General features: G+C 38.8%; 1 protein-coding gene across 7 annotated transcripts in view; it reads right to left on the bottom strand.

Annotated features, from left to right (window-relative positions):
• Positions 1-19,629, bottom strand: part of LOC131777404 (TNF receptor-associated factor 2-like) — a 39,182-nt gene continuing 19,553 nt past the window's right edge. For 3 of the 7 annotated variants that reach the window (XM_066164881.1, XM_066164880.1, XM_066164879.1), the window contains exons 3-10: positions 18,308-18,391; positions 14,541-14,827; positions 11,583-11,643; positions 11,288-11,392; positions 8,768-8,932; positions 7,257-7,334; positions 6,099-6,188; positions 1-5,093 (exon numbers count right to left, since the gene is read on the bottom strand). In XM_066164881.1, coding sequence (XP_066020978.1) covers positions 4,038-5,093; positions 6,099-6,188; positions 7,257-7,334; positions 8,768-8,932; positions 11,288-11,392; positions 11,583-11,643; positions 14,541-14,686 — 1,701 coding nt within the window. In that variant the 5' untranslated portion in view covers positions 14,687-14,827; positions 18,308-18,391 and the 3' untranslated portion in view covers positions 1-4,037. Of the gene's footprint in view, positions 5,094-6,098; positions 6,189-7,256; positions 7,335-8,767; positions 8,933-10,925; positions 10,999-11,287; positions 11,393-11,582; positions 11,644-14,540; positions 14,828-18,307; positions 18,392-18,582; positions 18,705-19,629 lie in introns of those variants that run through there. The other 4 variants (XM_066164884.1, XM_066164883.1, XM_066164882.1 and 1 more) reach the window with 3 other exon arrangements.

Raw genomic sequence — 19,629 nt, forward strand, 5'->3', positions numbered from 1 at the left:
TCCCGTCATTTTCTCATTTTATTTCTAGAATAATTCCCGGCATTAATTTATAATTTTATCTAGCACAAGCTACTCCAAGAAAATCATCGCTTTAAAAAAATTGCATTGAAGCATTACATAGACGACAAGTCGTCAATAGTATACTCTTAATAATATTAAGAAAGTAAGAAAATACTAAAAATTACAATGATTTCTGACAATATCCGCTTAATTAATATAATGAAATGCGAACAAGCTATCACCTAAGTATACTGCAATTTTCCAAATCAATGAATTGACACAATATCAATGAATAAAACTTCATTGCTTTCACTTCGACTTTTACTTTTCCTTAGATATAGGTATTCGCATGAGGCCGAATAAAATTAATCCTTTAACCCCCGAAAGTGATTAGTAACTATTTTCTCCTACCAGTATCATCCCTAAAACAAACATTGAGATCATGAGAATAAAGGAAATGATCACCAATTAAACAAGCGCTTGATTGTTAAACAAATTCTCCTTGTCAGTTCCTTAGGAATTGTAAAGAGAACAGTATGGAGATAATGCACATTGATGTTAGGGTGTAAAGGGTTAAGGATTAATATCACGCTTGTTTCAGAAGTTGTAGAAATTTCTCGAGTAGATGATACTAATCCTTAATTTTTACGAGGAAACAAGCGATTACTTGTTTATGATATTAAGGGCAAAACTCTCTTTCATTTATGACACAGAGGGCAAAATTACTACATATTTATTGGCTGAGACAGAGGACATTTTCCATCAATTTTGGTAATTGCCCCGGGCAATTATCAAAATTTAGAAAACATTAAAAAAGGCTGAATTTTGCTGACAAAATTTCTAATTTCATTGATGGCGAATGTTTTTTAGCAAGGTTGCTCTCATTGCTTTGGCGTTGTTGTTCAAAGACAGAATTTCATTCAGCCAAGAGAATATAAACAATTTACATTATCTTGAATCTGCTGATTCCTGCGTTTTACAGTTCATTGACGTTAAATGAACACTGGAAGCTAATAAGCATTTAGTAAGGTTGCCCTCTATCTTGTAAGGTGGTAAATACTTATATCTATCTATGATCATCTACATTCCTTACTCATATGGACACTACCAACAACTAGATCCTTCAATGATTGATTATCGATTATAAGCTTAGAAATTTTAAATCAAGAGAATAAGATAACTGATATAAAAGTTAAGCAAGCTATTTTTCTATATCCATAGGATAAAAAGATAACTACAAATTGTAGATTATGATTACCAAACCAGAACACAACACCATATTTAGAAATAGTATTACATGGATTTAGATTTATCAACCATCCATGACTAAGGAAGGGATAATGACATAATAATATGCTTATTCCCCTTACTCCCGAATGTTTTCTTCCATTCAGGCTTTTCGCGGTTCTGCGCATCTTACGCATACCAGCGGCCATTTTTTTTTTTTTTTGAATGATAGTAAGATCGAACCAGGACCGAGAAAATTTAACCCTTCAACTCCTAAGATCCAATTATTTATTCTCCCAACTAACTGCTATACATTTCCTTGTAAATTCGTTTGGAAAATTCAATTTTGAATCAAGGTAATCTCTAGCGGATAAGCTCGTCCTTTCTCGTAGCCTGTTTATTAGATAACATATTGGAATTTCAATGAGAAAACGCATTTTCTTTCACTTCAAACACGTCTGATGTTAATAAAACTTTAAAAAAACCTACGTCCTAGTTTTGGATTTTCTCCTCAATTTTTCGCTTTTGTTTAGAGAAGGTTTGTTTTTTTCGTAGATCTATACACTTGTTGCCTGAGCGGGATGGCAGGACGCGAAATTATTTTGCCTGATTTCATGACTGAGTCCGTCCCAACTAGGCTTCTAGTCATATAACAGCCGCCTTTTTTTTCCGGCCCTGCTTACGCAATAGCGAACGGCCTTCATACGGGAATTCTTGTCTAAAGTTTTAAAATTAGCTTCGTATGCTTCAAGAGCGACTCAAACATTTAGCGTAGCAGTCCTCACGCGTCTGTTTTATGCAATCATGTTTCCGGCGGCCAAAATAATTTTGCGCCCATTTGAATGCTAATTCCACGCGCTTGCCAGACGCCTATCAACAATCTTGACGTAGTACTGTGCTTAACACTTCTGAGAGTTCCCGGCAGGGGAGGAAACAAAAAAATAACCGCTCAAACTCATACAACTCACATAAGAGAGAAAGAAGAAACTACTTGCTTCTAAAGCAATAACAGTTTGCTCATACAATACCGTACGAGTTTCATATATCAACCCCACAAACATCATTCTTAAGCTTATATCTTTTTCCTGAGGTATACCAAGGGGGGACATATAAGTACGTAATGCTAACCTCTCCCTTTTTTTGCGGAATTCTTCCGCAATTCATCTTGTGAGTTAGTCTATTCCGCACAATATATTCATATATATCAACATGGCTGTTTTAAGGAATTAACCTTTAGCAAGTCTCCAGCCAGCTTTAGTAATAGAGAGAGAAATGTGCGAAGAAAAAGTCTGAGCACTAAAAGGGAGGGGGTGGGGGAGGGGACCAAACCGGTCCGACTACCAATCAGATTATTTACAAGTGTGCTACGAAGAGCTCCCTCAAATTTTTAAATTATATAATTATGAGCATAATTAATAAATAAGACGCTAAAGTGTATACTCATAAAATGTTAAAATATGATAAAATATTTGTCAATAAGACAATGCTACAAAACAAAATTGTTGATTTCTTCTATCAATGGCTGCTAAAAAATATTCGCAATATGATGATAAAACTAAAGCTTATATGTACATCAGCAGAACATAAAAAAATTCTATTTTTCCCTCCCCACTTTTATCTACAACCTAATTGTTAAATATGCTCATGATTAAGTGGAGTTAGTCCTTCACTCTCACTGATATTACACTCGCCAACTTCTCCAATTAGGTTAACTTATTGAGAAAAAATATCAGTAAAAAACCACTTAAGTAAACCAAGTACAGTATATGAAAAGAACGATTGTACTTATTCAAAATATTTCTCTCCAATAAAGTGTTTGCCAATAACACTGTGTGGCCTGCATTCCACAATTGTTCTGTCCATAGAGTAACTTAGCTGCTAAACACAGGGTGTAGAATTAATTCCTAAAAATAAATGTCTTTTTTTTTTCATTTTTTTCCCTACATAATTGTAAAAAAAACCTTATTCACCCTTTCTTTATAATTTTGCTCCATTATTCATCTTCGCAATAGATGAAAAATGTTTCTTTTGACCCTCTCTATACACTGTAATTGGCTTTAAAAAAAAAAACTTCGGGGGGGGGGATCTGCTAACTGAAAACATGAAACCCCATCATGCGTTATCATGTCATGTAGTAAAAGGGGTATATTGAGAATGTATTGGCTATCACTTGCGTGAATTGATCACGAACTTCTAATAATAGGACTCGCACTGCTGTCAGCCTGTCCTAGGTCGTCATATTTTGTTTAGTCAAACGCTGAAACGGAATTGCCTGCTCATTTAATTTACCACAGGTTAGCTAATTGGCGTTATCATTGCCAGGATACTTTTAAGTTCTTATGAAACCCATAAAACTCTTGGGAAAAGAGGGGCAACAGGGAGTAAATAACCTTGCCCAAGGATAAAACGCATTTCCAGGTAAACGCACCCGACTTAATGCCTTGGTATCGAATACGTATTTAATGCGCCTCCACCGACAACGACCAACCCTGGCTTTAACGCTATCACTTACCATCACGTGATCTTCACTTGCAGCACGACGCTGTCATCTGTTCATGATCGTTGACCGACATCAACTAGAAACCGTCTGGTTTCTGCAAGGTAGCTCTGTGGAATGCCTGGACAAAAATCAGAATATGTACTGCATGAAGGAGTGCATCTGTCTTCTTCGTTTTACCAGAAGTGATCCCTCTAGCCTAAATGGCAAGCGAAATGTACGAGTTCGAGGCATTATGAGCGAGTGAAATCGAAGAAAGAAGGTGAGCCGAAACCCCTGTAAATTTATCCTTAAATTTAGGGGACATTCATATCTACAAATCAGAAGTATCTACAATTATTTTTAGGAACATGGTGTCGTCCCGAACATATGCGTGATTGTTCAGCTCAGCAAGCGAGCAGAACATTGGACACCCACTGGCGATGTTTGTTTCTCTTCTTGGCCTCTGAAAGGATGAGCTGTTCGGATCAGGTCTGAAGGCGTCAATCACGTGTTCCACGTTATCATGGTCCAGTAACATGAAGGTGACCTTCTGTCTGAATGGCCAACGGAGAAGTGCATCATACTGACCGCGCATGACCACAAAGAAGATCGAGATGTGCGTTCCTCTACCCATTCCATCCCCGTTCAGGTAAATGCGAGCGCACATTTTGTAGCCATAGCGGCTAGTGAAGAAACACGGGCTGTAGAAGGAGACTTGCTGTCCCGTCACTGCGTCGTTTCGTTTGCGAGCATAATCAGAAATCCTCCACAAAAGCTGGCCATCGTAGCTTGAGAACTCTTGCTGTTTTACGTATTCCTCCAAATCAGCCAGTGTTACATTTCTGAGTGCCAGTGTGTGCTCTATAGATTCAATCCTTCGGTCATGCCTTCTGGTGCTCTCCTGGGTGGTGTCAAGTTGCCTTCTAATGTTACCCACATCACGTCTAACTTCCTCCATTGTGCGATTGTTCTCGACTAGAAGAACCTCGTGGTCAGCGGTCCTGTTCTCAATATTTGTAACTCTCCTTGTATACTCATCACTTGATAAACTGGCGTCATTTGGAACTCGCTGTTCCGACGATGCTGCCCCAGAGACAGTACCTGATGCCAACTTTCGCTCCAAAGTAGTTATGCGGCTACTATTTTCTTGTAGTTTACCTTGAAGGCTTCTGAGGTCGTCAGCTCTGATTTGTAGTTGATTCTGTAGATCTTGGATTAGACTGTCGTGGTTTGTCAAAAGTTGAGGGCTTCTGGACGTGATCCGCGGGTCACGGGTAAGAGTGGCCTCCAATTCTTTGCTCATCTTAATTGCAAACTGAAGCAGCAGAACATTGTGTTGAGCATTTGCCTTCTCCAAATGCTGTTTCTTTTCCTTTTGGTTTAGAACCTGTCAGATCGCAGAAGATACAATGCATCACTATGAGATGCTACCGAACAGTTGACTGCGACAACAAATTAGTTAATATCCTGAGAGTCAGCAGCCTGACTCATTTTTCATAGCAATAAATTTAATTTCGAAATCCCTATTGTGACTGCGTGATGAATTGCTTAGTGAACTGTGTCTTGTCTCATTCAAATGTTCGTACATTGCAAACAAAACTTTTCATTCCCGACTGGTGTCGAACTTACAACTCTCCGCCACACCAGCTCTGTCCCCTGAGGTAATGAGCGATATAGCTTCAGGCTCTATAAAAGGCTGCAGAGTTTATCTCTTTTTCCTCTGCCTACGACAAATGCATTGCGTTTATCGAGTAATGCGCCGATCAATTCGAAGCTTTAACATCCCCCACCGGACAACCGACGGGCATTTGATCATCGTCCGTACCGGGAGGTGGGGAACTTTAACCTTGCTGGGTGGGGTCAGGAATTTGAACCGGAAGTGTCGAGTCTATCCAACGTTATACACGTGTTCTAATGGAGGTAAAGAGTCTGCTTCCGTAGGCAAATGGATGAAAAAGACATGTTTCACACTGTAGAATGACGCTTACAAGCAAATAACGCAACAGCAGCACCAAAAACTAATCCGTGACTTTGCTTAATTCTAAAACATTTGTCGATCTCACAAAGAATCGCTCAATATTGGGTGGCGCATTTGAGCGCAATTTTGAACTAGGTGGAGGAGGGGGGATTGAAAACGATTTAATCTTCAAAAGTTCAAATACCCGGGGGTTTGCCCGGGGAGATGTTGAAGCTTCGAATTGATCGACACATAAAGTAAACACAACTGCTGCTCGTACCTGGTAAATGCTCTCGTTTATATTTGATTGCTTAGGGCCTTATTGAGGACCTTTTTTTATAGAGGTGTGTTGTGAAAATTTTACGTTAATATTAGTTAAGTACTAATAGAATAACTAACAATAGTTTAAGTCACAAAATTCGAGTGTGTACTTACATCCGTTTTCGGGCAGCCAATCTGAGAGAACGGGCATGGTCCCTGTGCGGCTTCACAGTCGCCCAGGAGAGGATTCTGGTGATCTTTCAACTTCAAACAGAAGAATAATTTAATCATAACTGTTCAAGCGTACCAAAGCCCAAGTTAGTCACAGAACTACCATTTTTTTTGCAACGGTTAATGCAAAGCAGGCCTCTATTTATCCCCATTTACTGTACGTTAGATCTCGAATTTAAAATAATTCAACTTTCTGTAATATTTATGACCTAAAAAAAAAAATGCTAAGCCATTCTTCTCCCTCCCCATGTCCAGATCATAGAACCAGTCGATCAGTATTGAAGGAGGATGACTAAAGTCTTCTTGAGCACATTTAAGCCCCCCCCCCCCCCCCCTCCGTATCTCTGCTGCTCTGTATGTGCGAAAGGTAAGATTGCTTACATGTATCACACAGCTTTTTCAATTATTCGCTTCATTCAAGATTTAAAGCTGGCTATGCTCCTAATTTTTTTTGTGGCGTGTTGCAGATGGTAACACCATGAAAGCAGACTAATAAACATAGTCTCATTAAATGCTGGTGCATAAATCAGTTGCCACAGAGCCCCATTATGAACAGAATTCTATGAACCGAATTCCGAGAGGTCGCTCACTGCTCAACCCTTTAACTCCCAAGAGTGATCAAGACGGAATTTCTCTTTACATTATCAATACAGTATCAAGCATACAAGTGTCGAGAATAAAGAAGAAAACTCAATTAGGGAACTACAAGTTGATCCGCAACCAAATTCTCCAACTGACATCATAAGTAATTTATGGCAGGCAGCAGGGAGAATTGTTAATAACATCTTAGTGAGATCTGGGGAGTGGAAGAGTTAGCAAGCTATCAGAAAACCCACATTCCCCTAATGATGCCCCAAAATCTCTTAAAATAGTTAATAAAACTGGAAAATAGGGTCTGAGGCACAAGAGTTAAAGCAATTGACAACCAATAACAATATTAAAAATTTTTAAAATTTTTTCTTATTGGCCAAATTGTTGGTATCTGGAATCCTTTAATCATACAAAACGTTTAATTGCCTTTGTGTTTGTTTTTAAATGCTGTATATGAATTACCTTAGGATTATTACAAAACATTTTTTATCAGAAGGTACGTGTTCTTACTTTGCCTCGAAGAATTCCATCTTTATTGCATTTTTCACACGTAACTGGATATGCAGGACACTCTGTATCCTGGTGTTGCTGTAGAAAAAAATATAAGTTTTAACAAACTACCATATCGATGACGGGGAAAGCAATTTTTAAACCTATGTGACGTAGGTTTGAGGTCCTCAGGTCCTTAAAAAATTGCCTCAATGGCATTTTTATTTGGCTGAGCAATGTGTGGTTCTAAGTTATTTTTGATAAACTAATTAAGAATGACCATTATTTCATCCGTCTCCTTTAGGAGGTGCTCGTGGAAAATTATGCAACAGTGGACCTCTCTGGAGTGCGGTGTCCCCTTAATTTTTGTTACAATGTAAAGAATTAAGCCCTGGTCTTATCAAGAGGGGCTCGACATATCGGACTTCAGTGGATCACTTGAAAAACGACGATGTACTACGGATACAACTTTTTAAGAACTGATCCAAAAAAATGCTGAATAAAAGTGCAAATACTTACAACTGTAAGTATTCGACTCGATCAACTCGATCAAGTTGGAGCTTCAACATCCCTCTCCGGGCAAACCCTGGGGCATTTGGAATTTTCAAAATTAAATCGTTCAAATTCCCGCCCAATATTGTACGATTCTTTGTGTGAATTTAGAAAAGTCACATATTAGTTTTTGGTACTGCTTTTGAGGTTTTCGTCAATAAGCATCATTTTACGATATAAAAATTGTCCTCGAGGCCATTCACTCACGGAAGCAGACTCTTTACCTTAAAAATCCTCCATTAAAACACGTGTATTACGCTAGAAATATTTGTTACTTTCGGTTCGAATGCCTTACCCTACCCAGGTAAAGTTCAAATTCCTCAAACCCCCCTCCTGGTACGGGCGACAACCAAATGCCCGTGAGTTGCCCGGGGACGAGATGTTGAAGTTTCAAATCGATCGGCGCAAAATAGTCCGATAAAAAGTATTTTTGAGGTCCAAAGAAAACTCCTGAGTAAAACGATTGGCATAGTAAGCAATGAACCGTTAAAATCTTACTCTCTCTATTGAGTACCCAGTTTGGAAGGTAGGGGGCTTTTAAGCAATTTTAACGAAGGTACCCTGAGGGATTGTAACATAAGAAGATTAACCTATAAATCTAATTGGAAGTGGTACCCAAGTTTTAATAGGCCCTAAGGCTTTCTTGTTTTGAGTCACAATAAGCCAAAATGGACAACCGTGGCAATCATACTTCGAACCGTTAATTATTGAAATAGAACTACAGAGTTCAAGTTCCCTCTAAAGTCAGTCAGTCAGAGAATCACCTTGAGACCACTTAGATTGTGAGATTCTACAAATCATCAATGAATAGTTTAAATGAAAAAAAGTGCTATGTAAAAGGTGCCTGCAAAAGTATCGGTACCCCTTGATAAGTGGAGGTTTCTATATTCAACGGGATGGTTAATAAATCACAGATCACAAGGAAAGCTAGGCAGAGAGCAGAGAGTGAGTTTGGTTTTATAATGTTCGAAATGATTTACCTTAATCCTGAACAAGACTATCTGTCTTTGACAAAATGTACACTTCTCCAGTCGGAACATGCATTCGTTTTCCAAATGTGAAGTGAGATCAGATTTTTTTACTAGCATGCCACACTCAGGATGTACACAGGGTATCTTCAGGAACTCGCATGAGTTCATATGGCTCTGTAAGTCAACAATAAGTACAATACCGAAGAAAAATGTTGTCTAATAAAGTAATAAATGTGACCCTCTACGGGATTTCAGGGAATAAGGTGAACGCACGCTCACGGTACTCTAGCACACTCATAACAACAGAACGAGCTTTTGATACGTTAGCCGCGTGTAGGTTACTTGCCTCATCAACTTCGCAGCTATTATCTTGCTTCGCAGGGTAGAAACAAAGGAACGTGTTAAGCTCCTGTTCGCGACTTTGCGCGATATAACACGGTGACCGTGCCAATTTTTAACACGCCTCTTAAAGTTAAAGCTGCATTCGATTTGTAAAAAAAGTACGTCCTAAGCTTTAAGGCTTTTTAGCTCACCAATACGCCCAGCCGATATACGATACTCAGTATCCAGTGCAACCAATTCGCCAAACATAAAGGATTATCTCGACTTGTTGTCCATCTTTTAAAACTTTTTGATTTTTCCTTCATTTTCGAATTTCTCATTTTCTTAAAACAGCTTGCAAAACACGGACCGAACGAGCAAAGTCCTCTACTCTTGAGATCGTGCATGAACTTTTGAAGGCAGCGAGCCTTGTACAAGTTTTCAAAATAATAAGAGCGAACCTGTATGATGCAAAGCAAATGGCTACTTCGTTGAGGGTGAACTGTGTTCTCACCGTGTTTGTCTGTTCAGCTATGTAGTTAAATTTGTAAACCGACAAATACGACAGTCCGTGTAGTGCAATGGTAGCGTCATCCAGAGGAGAAACTTAAAGGTTGCTCGGTTTGCAAACTAAGAAACTTGTTAATACCTTCGACAATGTTAATTTTATTATCCTCTCGTTGCAGTTACGTTACGCAAGGTATAGATCGCAGTGCTAAAGACTAGGGGCTCGTAAGATGCCAAGAACGGCGTACAGTAATTAATACGCGGCTTCGCTTGGAAAGCTTCTTTTTGCGCCGGCTAACAAGCGGTTATTTATTTTAAAAATGCCGGTTTGCAAGAGTGACGAGCTGCAACCGCGTAGGGGACATGGAGCCGGAAATCTGTTGCTAAAGGATTCACAAAGATTCGGTACTGGGCTTATTAACTGCGTCAAGCGATAAGGATTTATATTTTACGAGGTAAGAGTTAAGTTTAAAAAAAGTAATTCATGTGTTCAAACTGAGCTCCTCTGGACCTGTGAAACACGTTATGCTCACTAAGAAAGAGCCGTAATTTTCCATGAAAATTTCGTTTTTTATAGCAACTTTCGGATAGGACAGAAGATCTTCGTTTTCGCTTATATTCTGTACAAACACCATTCTCACAATAGTTTATTAGGAATCTGACAAATACAACTTACAAAGTAAGCTGGGTTGTACAAGATAAGCTTGCGTGTTAAGGAACAAAGGAACTAAGTGTGTTAGAAAAAAAATCTAGCGTGTTATGGAAACAAAGCTCTTCCGTGTTAGCTAGATATGAACAATGGCTACAACACGCCTTCCAAAATCAATTGTTTTTACGCGCATATCTGCACGGTAAGCATATCATGCCGTTAGTGTGCGAGCGTGTTATAACGTGCCGTGTGCGTGCGTTCACCTTAGTCCCTGGAATCCCGTGGAGGGTCGCAAACAAAGATTGAAAGAGCATTAGAGGAAAGTAGACCGCTCACGGCAAGATACACCCATATTATGCGAGTCCTCTGGAAATTTTTCCGTAAGCTTCAGAAGAGCACAATAACACCAACTAGCTCAGGCCAAAAAGAAAAAAGTTTGAGCTTTTGTTTGGTCATTATCACAAGCATTGAGCCTTATGCTATTTATTAAGTATAGATATCGTAACGTTGCTGAAATTGGCAATTCCTCCATTTCAATTAACAGCAATGTTGTGATACAATAATCCATGCAGGCGATAAAAAAAGGTGGGGAGGGAGGCTGTACATGGCATCCAGTCAATGCTACTCGGCGAAGGGATAAAAATATGTGGATGGCTCTCTAAAATTTAAGACCCCTTAAAAAAAACATACCTTGTGACAGCTAGTATGAAGAATAATAGCATTGTCTTCTCAGGCGAGGCAGACACACGTAGAACTACGCGATCTTTAAAACGATTCGCAAGGAAATTTAAAATTAAAATTCTAAACTGAATGTGTCTCTAGACCAGTGAATCAAGGTTTCAGCCACTGAGATGTCAAGTGTGACTTGTTCTTATTACAATGGATGTTAGCTGACGGTGGAAACGTGATGGGAATGAATGTAAAAGTTTCAACGATGCGTACGAATGGATGCAAACGTGCTTCATGTAATCATCAAATAAATGCGAAAATATGTACACGCCATGCTTGAAGAATCACAACTGTCTATCCAAGGATACCAAAAAATTACATACCTCTAAATATCTCACTTCTCCCTTCCAAACACACCCATCCTCCATGAAAGTGCAGTGAACGACGAGAGCAAGTATTTCACGACGCATAAATTTGTCTGGAAAAACCTGTAAAACATATATACCATAAATGTGCTGTAAAGGAATCCAGAGGTAATGGAACACCCGTCTAGCGAAGACGTAACAGTGGTAAAGTCCATTACAAGAGCTTTCCACTCGGACTTTGAGAAAATCCTTGGTGCCATCGGAGCGGGCGAAAACCAAGTATAACAAGATTATGATTACTTAATAAACATACCTCGTTCTGATGAAGACTCGTTTGGTCCTTCAAGCAAACCATCACAAGTGTTTGCTGATCCCTAGTGAAAAGATTGTTCGTAATGTTAATTTTCTTGTATTACTGAAGTAAGCCTTCCTTGTCATTTTATATTCAATGGTAGGAAAAGTTAAGAAAATTTTCATGATACACCTTTGCAATTGGATTAAACACCTGGATACAGAAGAGGTAGAAGAGGCATTCTGCAGGAGTGCAGTTCAAACAGAAGATTCTTGTAGAATGGGGGGGGGGGAGAAGAGAGATGGGCTCAATCATGGTGGCTATCATCAAACTCCACTGGGACATGCCTAACAGTCAGCATGCAAATATCGTTTACCAATTTCATTAGCAAAAGTGGTTAGGAATGTCAACTGTGATGTTGGTGCAAGTGACGGTGATCTTTCTTGTAATGGGGAGAAGTTATTTTCTTAGTAGATGCTTAACTAAGTTTTTATCTTAATGCTGGTAATCAGTCGTTTTCTCCCTGTAAAAACTAATTAATTGGCTCCGATCGAAAATTTTATTATAGGTCATGGAGGGACATGGGGCAAAACCCCCTGGGTAGAGGCCGATAAGTCTGAGTAAGGGAGTCCTGATGAAAGAATGACACTTGACATTAATGCAAAAGTTGAAAAACAGTGAGTTTTGTTGAGATGTACACCTGGATTACCAAATAAATGTTATGATTGACAATTTTAGGACAAGGAGAGAAAATTGCAGATAAGTTTTTGGCGTTACAATTTGATGAAACGCCCGAAAATAGCTATTATCGGCGAAATTTCTTCCACCCATCTGCCGATAAGCAAACTTTACCTCTTTACCATTACATGCGTATAACTTTATGGAATCTAGAAAACCCAGTGAAAACTGTTAGGGAGAGGGAGGTCAAGGGAATCGGGTTGATTCCATGCAGGAGTGCCCTGGCACTACCATTACGCTGAGTCATCGTATCTATCACCAAACTATTGGAAGACAAGGCTTAAAGCCAGAATCTAGTCGATGTTCCCTAGTTTGACTCCAGGGGAGTGCAGCGGTTTGAATACTGCTTCATCAGAGACTTTTCTCTCTTTTTTCAGGGGCTGCAATTTACACTTGATCGTCAATTGAAGGGGGGGGGGGGGAATTCCTGCAACTGAATTGTGGAAGGATGGAGGTAACTGCCACTATGCAGTTGGGGACCTTCGGTTTTATTGCAGGCTTATGGGGTAAGAGTCCATGTTTGAATTCGTTTTTACTGGAATGAAGGAAAAATGCGACTCTTGTTTGTGCTTGGAAAGACATCCTCTTCATTACAGGGCTCGGTCATGGTGGACATAAAACTCCATAGATTAATCATCGGGAATGGAGTGGGATTTAGACTCAGAGAGAGGTCCGACAGCCAGTATACAACTAGAATTCCCTGAATTCACTGACGGAAAAATGGTAGAGGGGGTAACTGAGGGGGGAAGTTGAGGAGGGGACCCTGGATCCAGAGACAGATATATCAGCCAGTAAGCAACATGGATCCCCTTGATATATTGGCGGAGAGCAGGGACGGCGTGAAACCTACCGTGTAAGTGCATTTTTGTTAGTAATATATCCTGTAATGAGGAGAAGAATTACTTAGTTGTTATTTCCTTAGAGTTTAAAAAAATTACTTGAGGTATCAGGAGCTCTTTCCTTTTAAGAATTAGCTGGTTGCGTCTCGGAGAAAAGTAGAAGTTTTTCTTGTATGGGAAGTGGATTAAATCTGGAAAGTGACTTGTGGAGTGAATTGAGGTGCGAGTGAACTACGTAAGGCTTTTCAAGTAATATTTACAGCTTTAATCATAAGACTTCAATTTGTTCCACTCGCATATAGCCGTCATTATCTTCAGGAGGCTGATGCATACAGAAATTATATTGCCAGCTAAGATTTTGTTTTACTAGTGAGTAGTATCATCAAATTAACAAAACTTTAGGGGCAATAATAGCCAAGGTATTCTGTTCATCACAACGGAGCAGAATAAAATATACAGAACAAATTTAGTAAGGAAACAGTCCTCTATCCAACTGTTTCATAGACAGTTATGTGACCATGTACAGTAGCACTATCTCTCAGGGAGTGAAGGTTTGGCGCACAATCAGCCAAAGAGAAAGCTCCATCAGAAAACAACGAACAAAACAAAGACAGTGTTTTAATTTGTCGCTACGACCGTAATCTTAGAAAAATAATACCTGAGCAGAGATTATAAACTGTACATGATCTCTTGTACCTGAAATATTGCTTTTTTTCCAGAATAACACATTACTGTTTTTCGTTTTCAAAGCCAACGCCCCTGTTAGACACTGGAAAATCGTATGTCTATTGGTTAATCATTTTGTACAGGGATTCTCCGCCCCGAATTCCTAATTCTCATCCTTCCATATACCCTTCCTCTATTCAAAAAGCTCTCCCTTTCACAACCCTGAAGTGCTCATTTTTTTTGGTAAGAAAGTGCTTGCTGACACCTAGTGGCAGCTTTCCTTACCTTATTCTATACTTATGTTCGTGTAATTGCTGCCTCCTAAAGTGAAATAATTCACTCTGTCTGGCGCAGCATCCCAGAAATTTTTTACCATGAATTTCCTTTCTAGGCTTTAGGAAGAGGTTGTTGCCAAATGTTTATCAAAGCAGACTTAGAACGCATTTCGCTTGAGTGTCGAAATACCGAAACCGAAGTGATTTAAACTGCACATCAGAACGAAGTTCAGTATCACAAAGAGACCCTGGATTTTTTTTTTAAATCCAAACAACCCTTTCTGAGGGCGGTGAAACACGAGTAACAAGTTGGTAGTATGAAAATGGGTATATGGATATGTGGCCATGGCACTGACGTGATTATATTTTTGGTCAATCACAGAGCTTAGTGAAGCAGAATCAAGACAATCTCGTTTTACTTGCGACACTCAATTGAATATGGCTCTAACGAAAAAACTTACTGAATAAGACTTGGTAAGCAAGATTGGCAATAGAAATGTCCACAGCTCGTCTGCATGGCCTCTCTCAGCAATAACATACAAGCGCTGCAGAAGTACTTAGCCTCGATAACGTTCTTGTCTAGACTTGCCAGAGGATATCCAGGCATTCTCTACTTTTTTTGTTCTCTTCCCGTCTACTTCTCTGGATGGATGAACTAACACCAAGGTCGAAAGGTCATAAATTCTGCCAACAGGCAGAAATCCTCTTCGCTTGACAGAAAGTCTCGAATCACTTTGACCACGGTTAGCTACGAAAGTTAAACAAACATATGTTCTGCATCAAAAAACAGGTGGCTCCCATGGTAGAGTTATCCTGCAACAACTAGGGGTATTGCTACACCCTAACCTCCCACCCCCCTTTAGATCGCGGATCCCTGAGATCGATTTCGTCGGGTTTCGCCAACGGTTTCTCCCAGGTGGAGAGGGGTACCGCGACGGTTATAATCTTGCTTTAAAACACAAATATGATTAAGCCTACCCATCAAGCTTTGATGCCTCTTGCGGTTTAAGGACAATCAGAGTTTGGTCAGGAATTTTCCCGTCTGAAGAGGAAGGACCTCGCATTTTGTAAGTAATTGCTTTGTAACCGAGCCTAACAATCTTTCTGTCGATCACAAGCTACATAATTTACTGAACACCCAACACTTTTCTATGTTTCAGTCGAAAAAAGTCTGAAACCGTACCCCTTTGAAGACGAGGGAGACGACATTCCTGAATCCAAAAAAACTGCGCAGGGCCGACTTCCACTTTTGGCGCTCGATTAAGTCTCTCTTTGGTGCGTGCCTAACAAATAAACGTACGCTGCAGCTTTGCAATAAATAGCATCCGATTTCTTTTACGTGATTCATCACCTAGAGGACACCTCAGCTACAAATCACTTCCAAAAAAAACGCACTGATAACTCAAGTATATTGATTTCAAAAATGTATTGTTATTTCTTTAATCGACTTAATTTAAGTTTAAGATAAGAATTACCAAATCCTGTTTTAAACCGAGCCCTGATTAAAACTGGTTAACATAAGTAACGTGCTTGCATTGTTGTTTTGATCTTGAAGACAAAGCAAATCAGCCGTTGCTAACACATTTAAGTTATATCTGCATTCAAAGTAAGGTCAGTGAGGGTAACACTCGACAGAAACGAAATTTGTATGCAGACGATATTTTCCCAAGGTTCGATATTTCTTCGAAAAGGTTATTTAGTACAAAACGTTACCTTGCGGAAACGAAAGCAAAGATGAGATGTCGTAAGTAAAGAAAAAAGGAAAACAGGCATCGACAGGCTGCTTATATGACATGAGCAAACTGGCGTTTATATTAAAGAGGTTCACTAGTTGAAAAATATTGGTTTTCTCTTGACAGTAAGGAGTGAATGCATGAAAGAAAAAAATATGCAAAACGAAAGTGTGAAAAATTACAGAGCAGTCAAATAAGAATGGAGTGTTGTTTTCGTAACAGCCTTTCCGAGAGGGAATCAGCTCAGACGAAAGTTTTCTTCAACATGTCTAAGGCACTTTCAAATCTAGAAATAGTTGACCCTATCAACAGATCATATTTACATTTATAGTTAAGTTCGGATATAACGCGCGCTGTCATTGATTGAAAAAGCGTGCTCTATCAGAGTACAAAGCGTAGAGCTGAGCTAAGGCTGTCACGCCATCTCACCATCTGCCAAACTGTACTATGTCCGACCATTTCCCAGACTTCTCTAACACTCGTATGATATATGAAGTTTCGTGTTCAAAAACAAAACAGAAAATAGGAATGATGAAAAATATAGCCCAACTGGCATAACAACTAAGAGCTTGCTCTGATATCCTTCCCGATTCGTTGAGTGAAAGGTCACATCAGTCACAGCAGCCGAGATTTACGGCGCTGTTATCCCGAGAAATCTTCATGTTTTGGTGAATTCGGCTGTCGTTCATTCATAAAACACACACCTTAGGCATTTTGTTTTTTTGATTGTCGTGTGAAATAACTTGCGTGTTTTTATGAGCCATAATTCGGCCAGATTTCACTGAAAATTTTACCATCAGATTCTTTTTTTTATAAACCAATAGAGCAGCCTCGACTGTGCTCTGGTCTGTTGTAAAGCACTTAGGAAGCGGCTAGAGCACTCGAGAAGTAGGGAGAAACACAAGACGTAGTCGAGTGTTTTTTCCTACACTTCCTTTGTGCTCTAACCGCTTCCTGCGTACTTTACAACAGAACAGAGCCCAGACAAGGCTTCGCTATTTATTAAACAGAGTGTTTCTTGTTTCTTTCAAGTAAGGATAACAATCCATACTACGAAATGTGAGACAAAATTGAAGCATACATCTGTGGTAAAGTGCAACTCTCGTCGATCATTCTAGCAGAAAAATATTTCTGGAAAAAGCGATTATTGCGCAAATATTTCTGTTTGAAGAAAAGAAATCAGAACGAAATACTTCTTTCTGTCTCTTTTATCCATATAAACGTTATAAAAAAAAATGAGGTTTATGTATGGATTGTCGCGCGATAATTATCACAAAAAGTGTTTGTTTATGGTTCATATAGTACACCAAAGTCCTTTTCGATTTCAATTGTTTGCATTAAAGAAAGGCTTTTGATGTAATACAATTCAATCGATCTAAAGACAAAATTAAAACAGTTAAAACATGAAAAATAGTGGTATAAAAAGTATCCTTTAAAAGAGATTTAAAAAACGTTCCTTTTCTGGAGGGAAATTTCTGGATATCACGGGTTAGTGATGAATCTCTACACCCTAGCATAAATTATGTATTAGAAAAAATTTCCACAATCTGATTGGTTTTCAGCAAGTGCCACATGCATTCATTAAAGGAAACAACGTGGTAAAAGAAGAAGCGAGGGGCCGAAAACCACGCTTATGTACTTAATCTGTACCAATTCAAGAAACAGGTCATAGGAATACGTAAGAGGCTGTTTTGCAGCAGGTAAGAAAGTTAGATTGAATTCTGTGGTCCCGAAATTATTTATACGTGTCAGTTCACTTGGCTTTGACTCCTTCCTCCCTCGAATTCGCTAAAAAACTACGAACAAGGAAGTCACATGTAAACCACGAGTTAACGCTGCGAAGTCGTGGAAGCGATAATCTATTTCTTGACCACTACAATATCTTGTTTTTGAAATTTGGGTGTTCTTTGGTAACGCATCGAACTGAAGGTCAGCACACTCCTCTCTTTAGTTAGTTATATATTGCGTTCGGTTTTTTCTTGGATTTATTTTACATATGGATTAAATCCTGTTTTGAGTGTATACACGCTCGAATTTATTGAAGCGAGCGACGAAGGAAAAGTCACAATCATGTCCGTATATTTGCATCTTAAAGAACTGATAATGCCGATATTGCTTGTGAACGAAAATTGATCATACAGCTTATTTTTCACGATAGGTCAGTTTTGACAGATATTAAAGAAAACGATGAATTGGATGATTCGAATTCATAAACATGGAGAAACACCCCATAACATTCAGCGGGGGCATTTGAATATATGCAAATACGTAACCTTTGTGCATTAAATAAATAACAAATATTATCGGAAAGTATTTCGTGGAACTGTACAATTTTTATTTCATGTCAAGGTTTTCCTTTTATGAAAGCCGGCCAAAATTCAACGGAATTTTCATGATTAAGCGAAACGAAATAAACGCAACGAAATAAACGCAATTCAGCTCTCAAAGAAGCAAAAAAAAAATTACGAAACGCTTACGTTGCATAACTTTTTCACCTTAGTTTTTCGTTTCTCTGTTCACATCCGTCGGTGTTGCTCGATTGCTATGGTCACCACTAAGGGAATTCTTACGGTCTAAACCTACAAAAAAGCGAAAAAGTTTATTGACATGAAGAAATATTGATAAATTATTAATAAAACAACAGTGGATGTTCTCCTTGATATTATATTATCCAGGCAGTTTCTGCTTTTGTACACATGCAATATGCCTCGATAAACTGTCTTGGAAACCCCTTTACAGCTGAAGAAAATCTTCGTAACAAGAAACTCACATATCCATTGTGGAAAATTTCAAGCGAAATATGTTTCCCATCTTTGCCATATGTAGCACTTTAGCCGGTTCGGGCCATAAACATTTCTGGATATCGGTTTCGAACTTTGGGATTGGGTGAGATCAAAACCAAAACAAAGCAAATTTGGCCGAGAGGTGCTGGAAACAAGAAGAAGCTGATTTTTTTTTTTTTGTAGCGGCCATGTTGTGCGAATAACTGTAACCAAAAATAAACTGTATTGGTGCCACGGATACCCGTAAGTGCAAAATGCAGACTGCAGACTGAAGAATGTAGAGTGCAGTCCGGATATAATATGTAGATTAGGTACAAAATGTAGACTGCAGACTGCAGAATGGTACAGAATGAAGACTGAGAACTTAAAGTGTCTTTTCGTCTGGTGTGTGATAGCATGTCATCTTACAACTTACCGATAAGACCTTCAAATCATAAGGTTTAACATCTCAAGAAACCTTATCATTTTCTTAAAATACTGTTTCAAATCAAGTTTATGGAGAGATGTGCTTCAAAGAAGGTCTTTTTGGACGGAGTTTTGAGGTAGCGTCATCATTTAGCGAGACTCTGAGTCAAGTCAATACCTCTGTCTGTCTGTAATCTGTAAGTGGGTCACGGCCGGATGAATTTAAACTTGCTTGATTCGAATTTGCATAAAATATATAACAACATATAGTTCTACTACACAATCGTTTTAAAACTCGCCTTCAATCGCAAATAATAATTTTGTTCACTAACAAAAGAATTATAAAAGTATTACGTATAAGCAAAACACGAAAAAACACTGTGCACATGCTTGGCACATGTACATGAACATAAAGATGCGTTCGATAAATTGTCTACTTTACATGAAATCTACACAATTCTTGTCTCCGTATCTTTCCGTAAATACCTTTAAATATAAATCTGTTGTATAAATACAAATGTTAAAGCACATAAAAAGTAAGTTAGACATAAAAACACATATATGATAAAGCGGGTCGACCTTGAAGTTGACACGGGTCGAAGTTACACGAGGCGAAAATAAATCGGGGT

The sequence above is a fragment of the Pocillopora verrucosa genome, chromosome 4, assembly GCF_036669915.1.
Source record: "Pocillopora verrucosa isolate sample1 chromosome 4, ASM3666991v2, whole genome shotgun sequence".
Classification (NCBI taxonomy): Eukaryota; Metazoa; Cnidaria; class Anthozoa; order Scleractinia; family Pocilloporidae; genus Pocillopora; species Pocillopora verrucosa.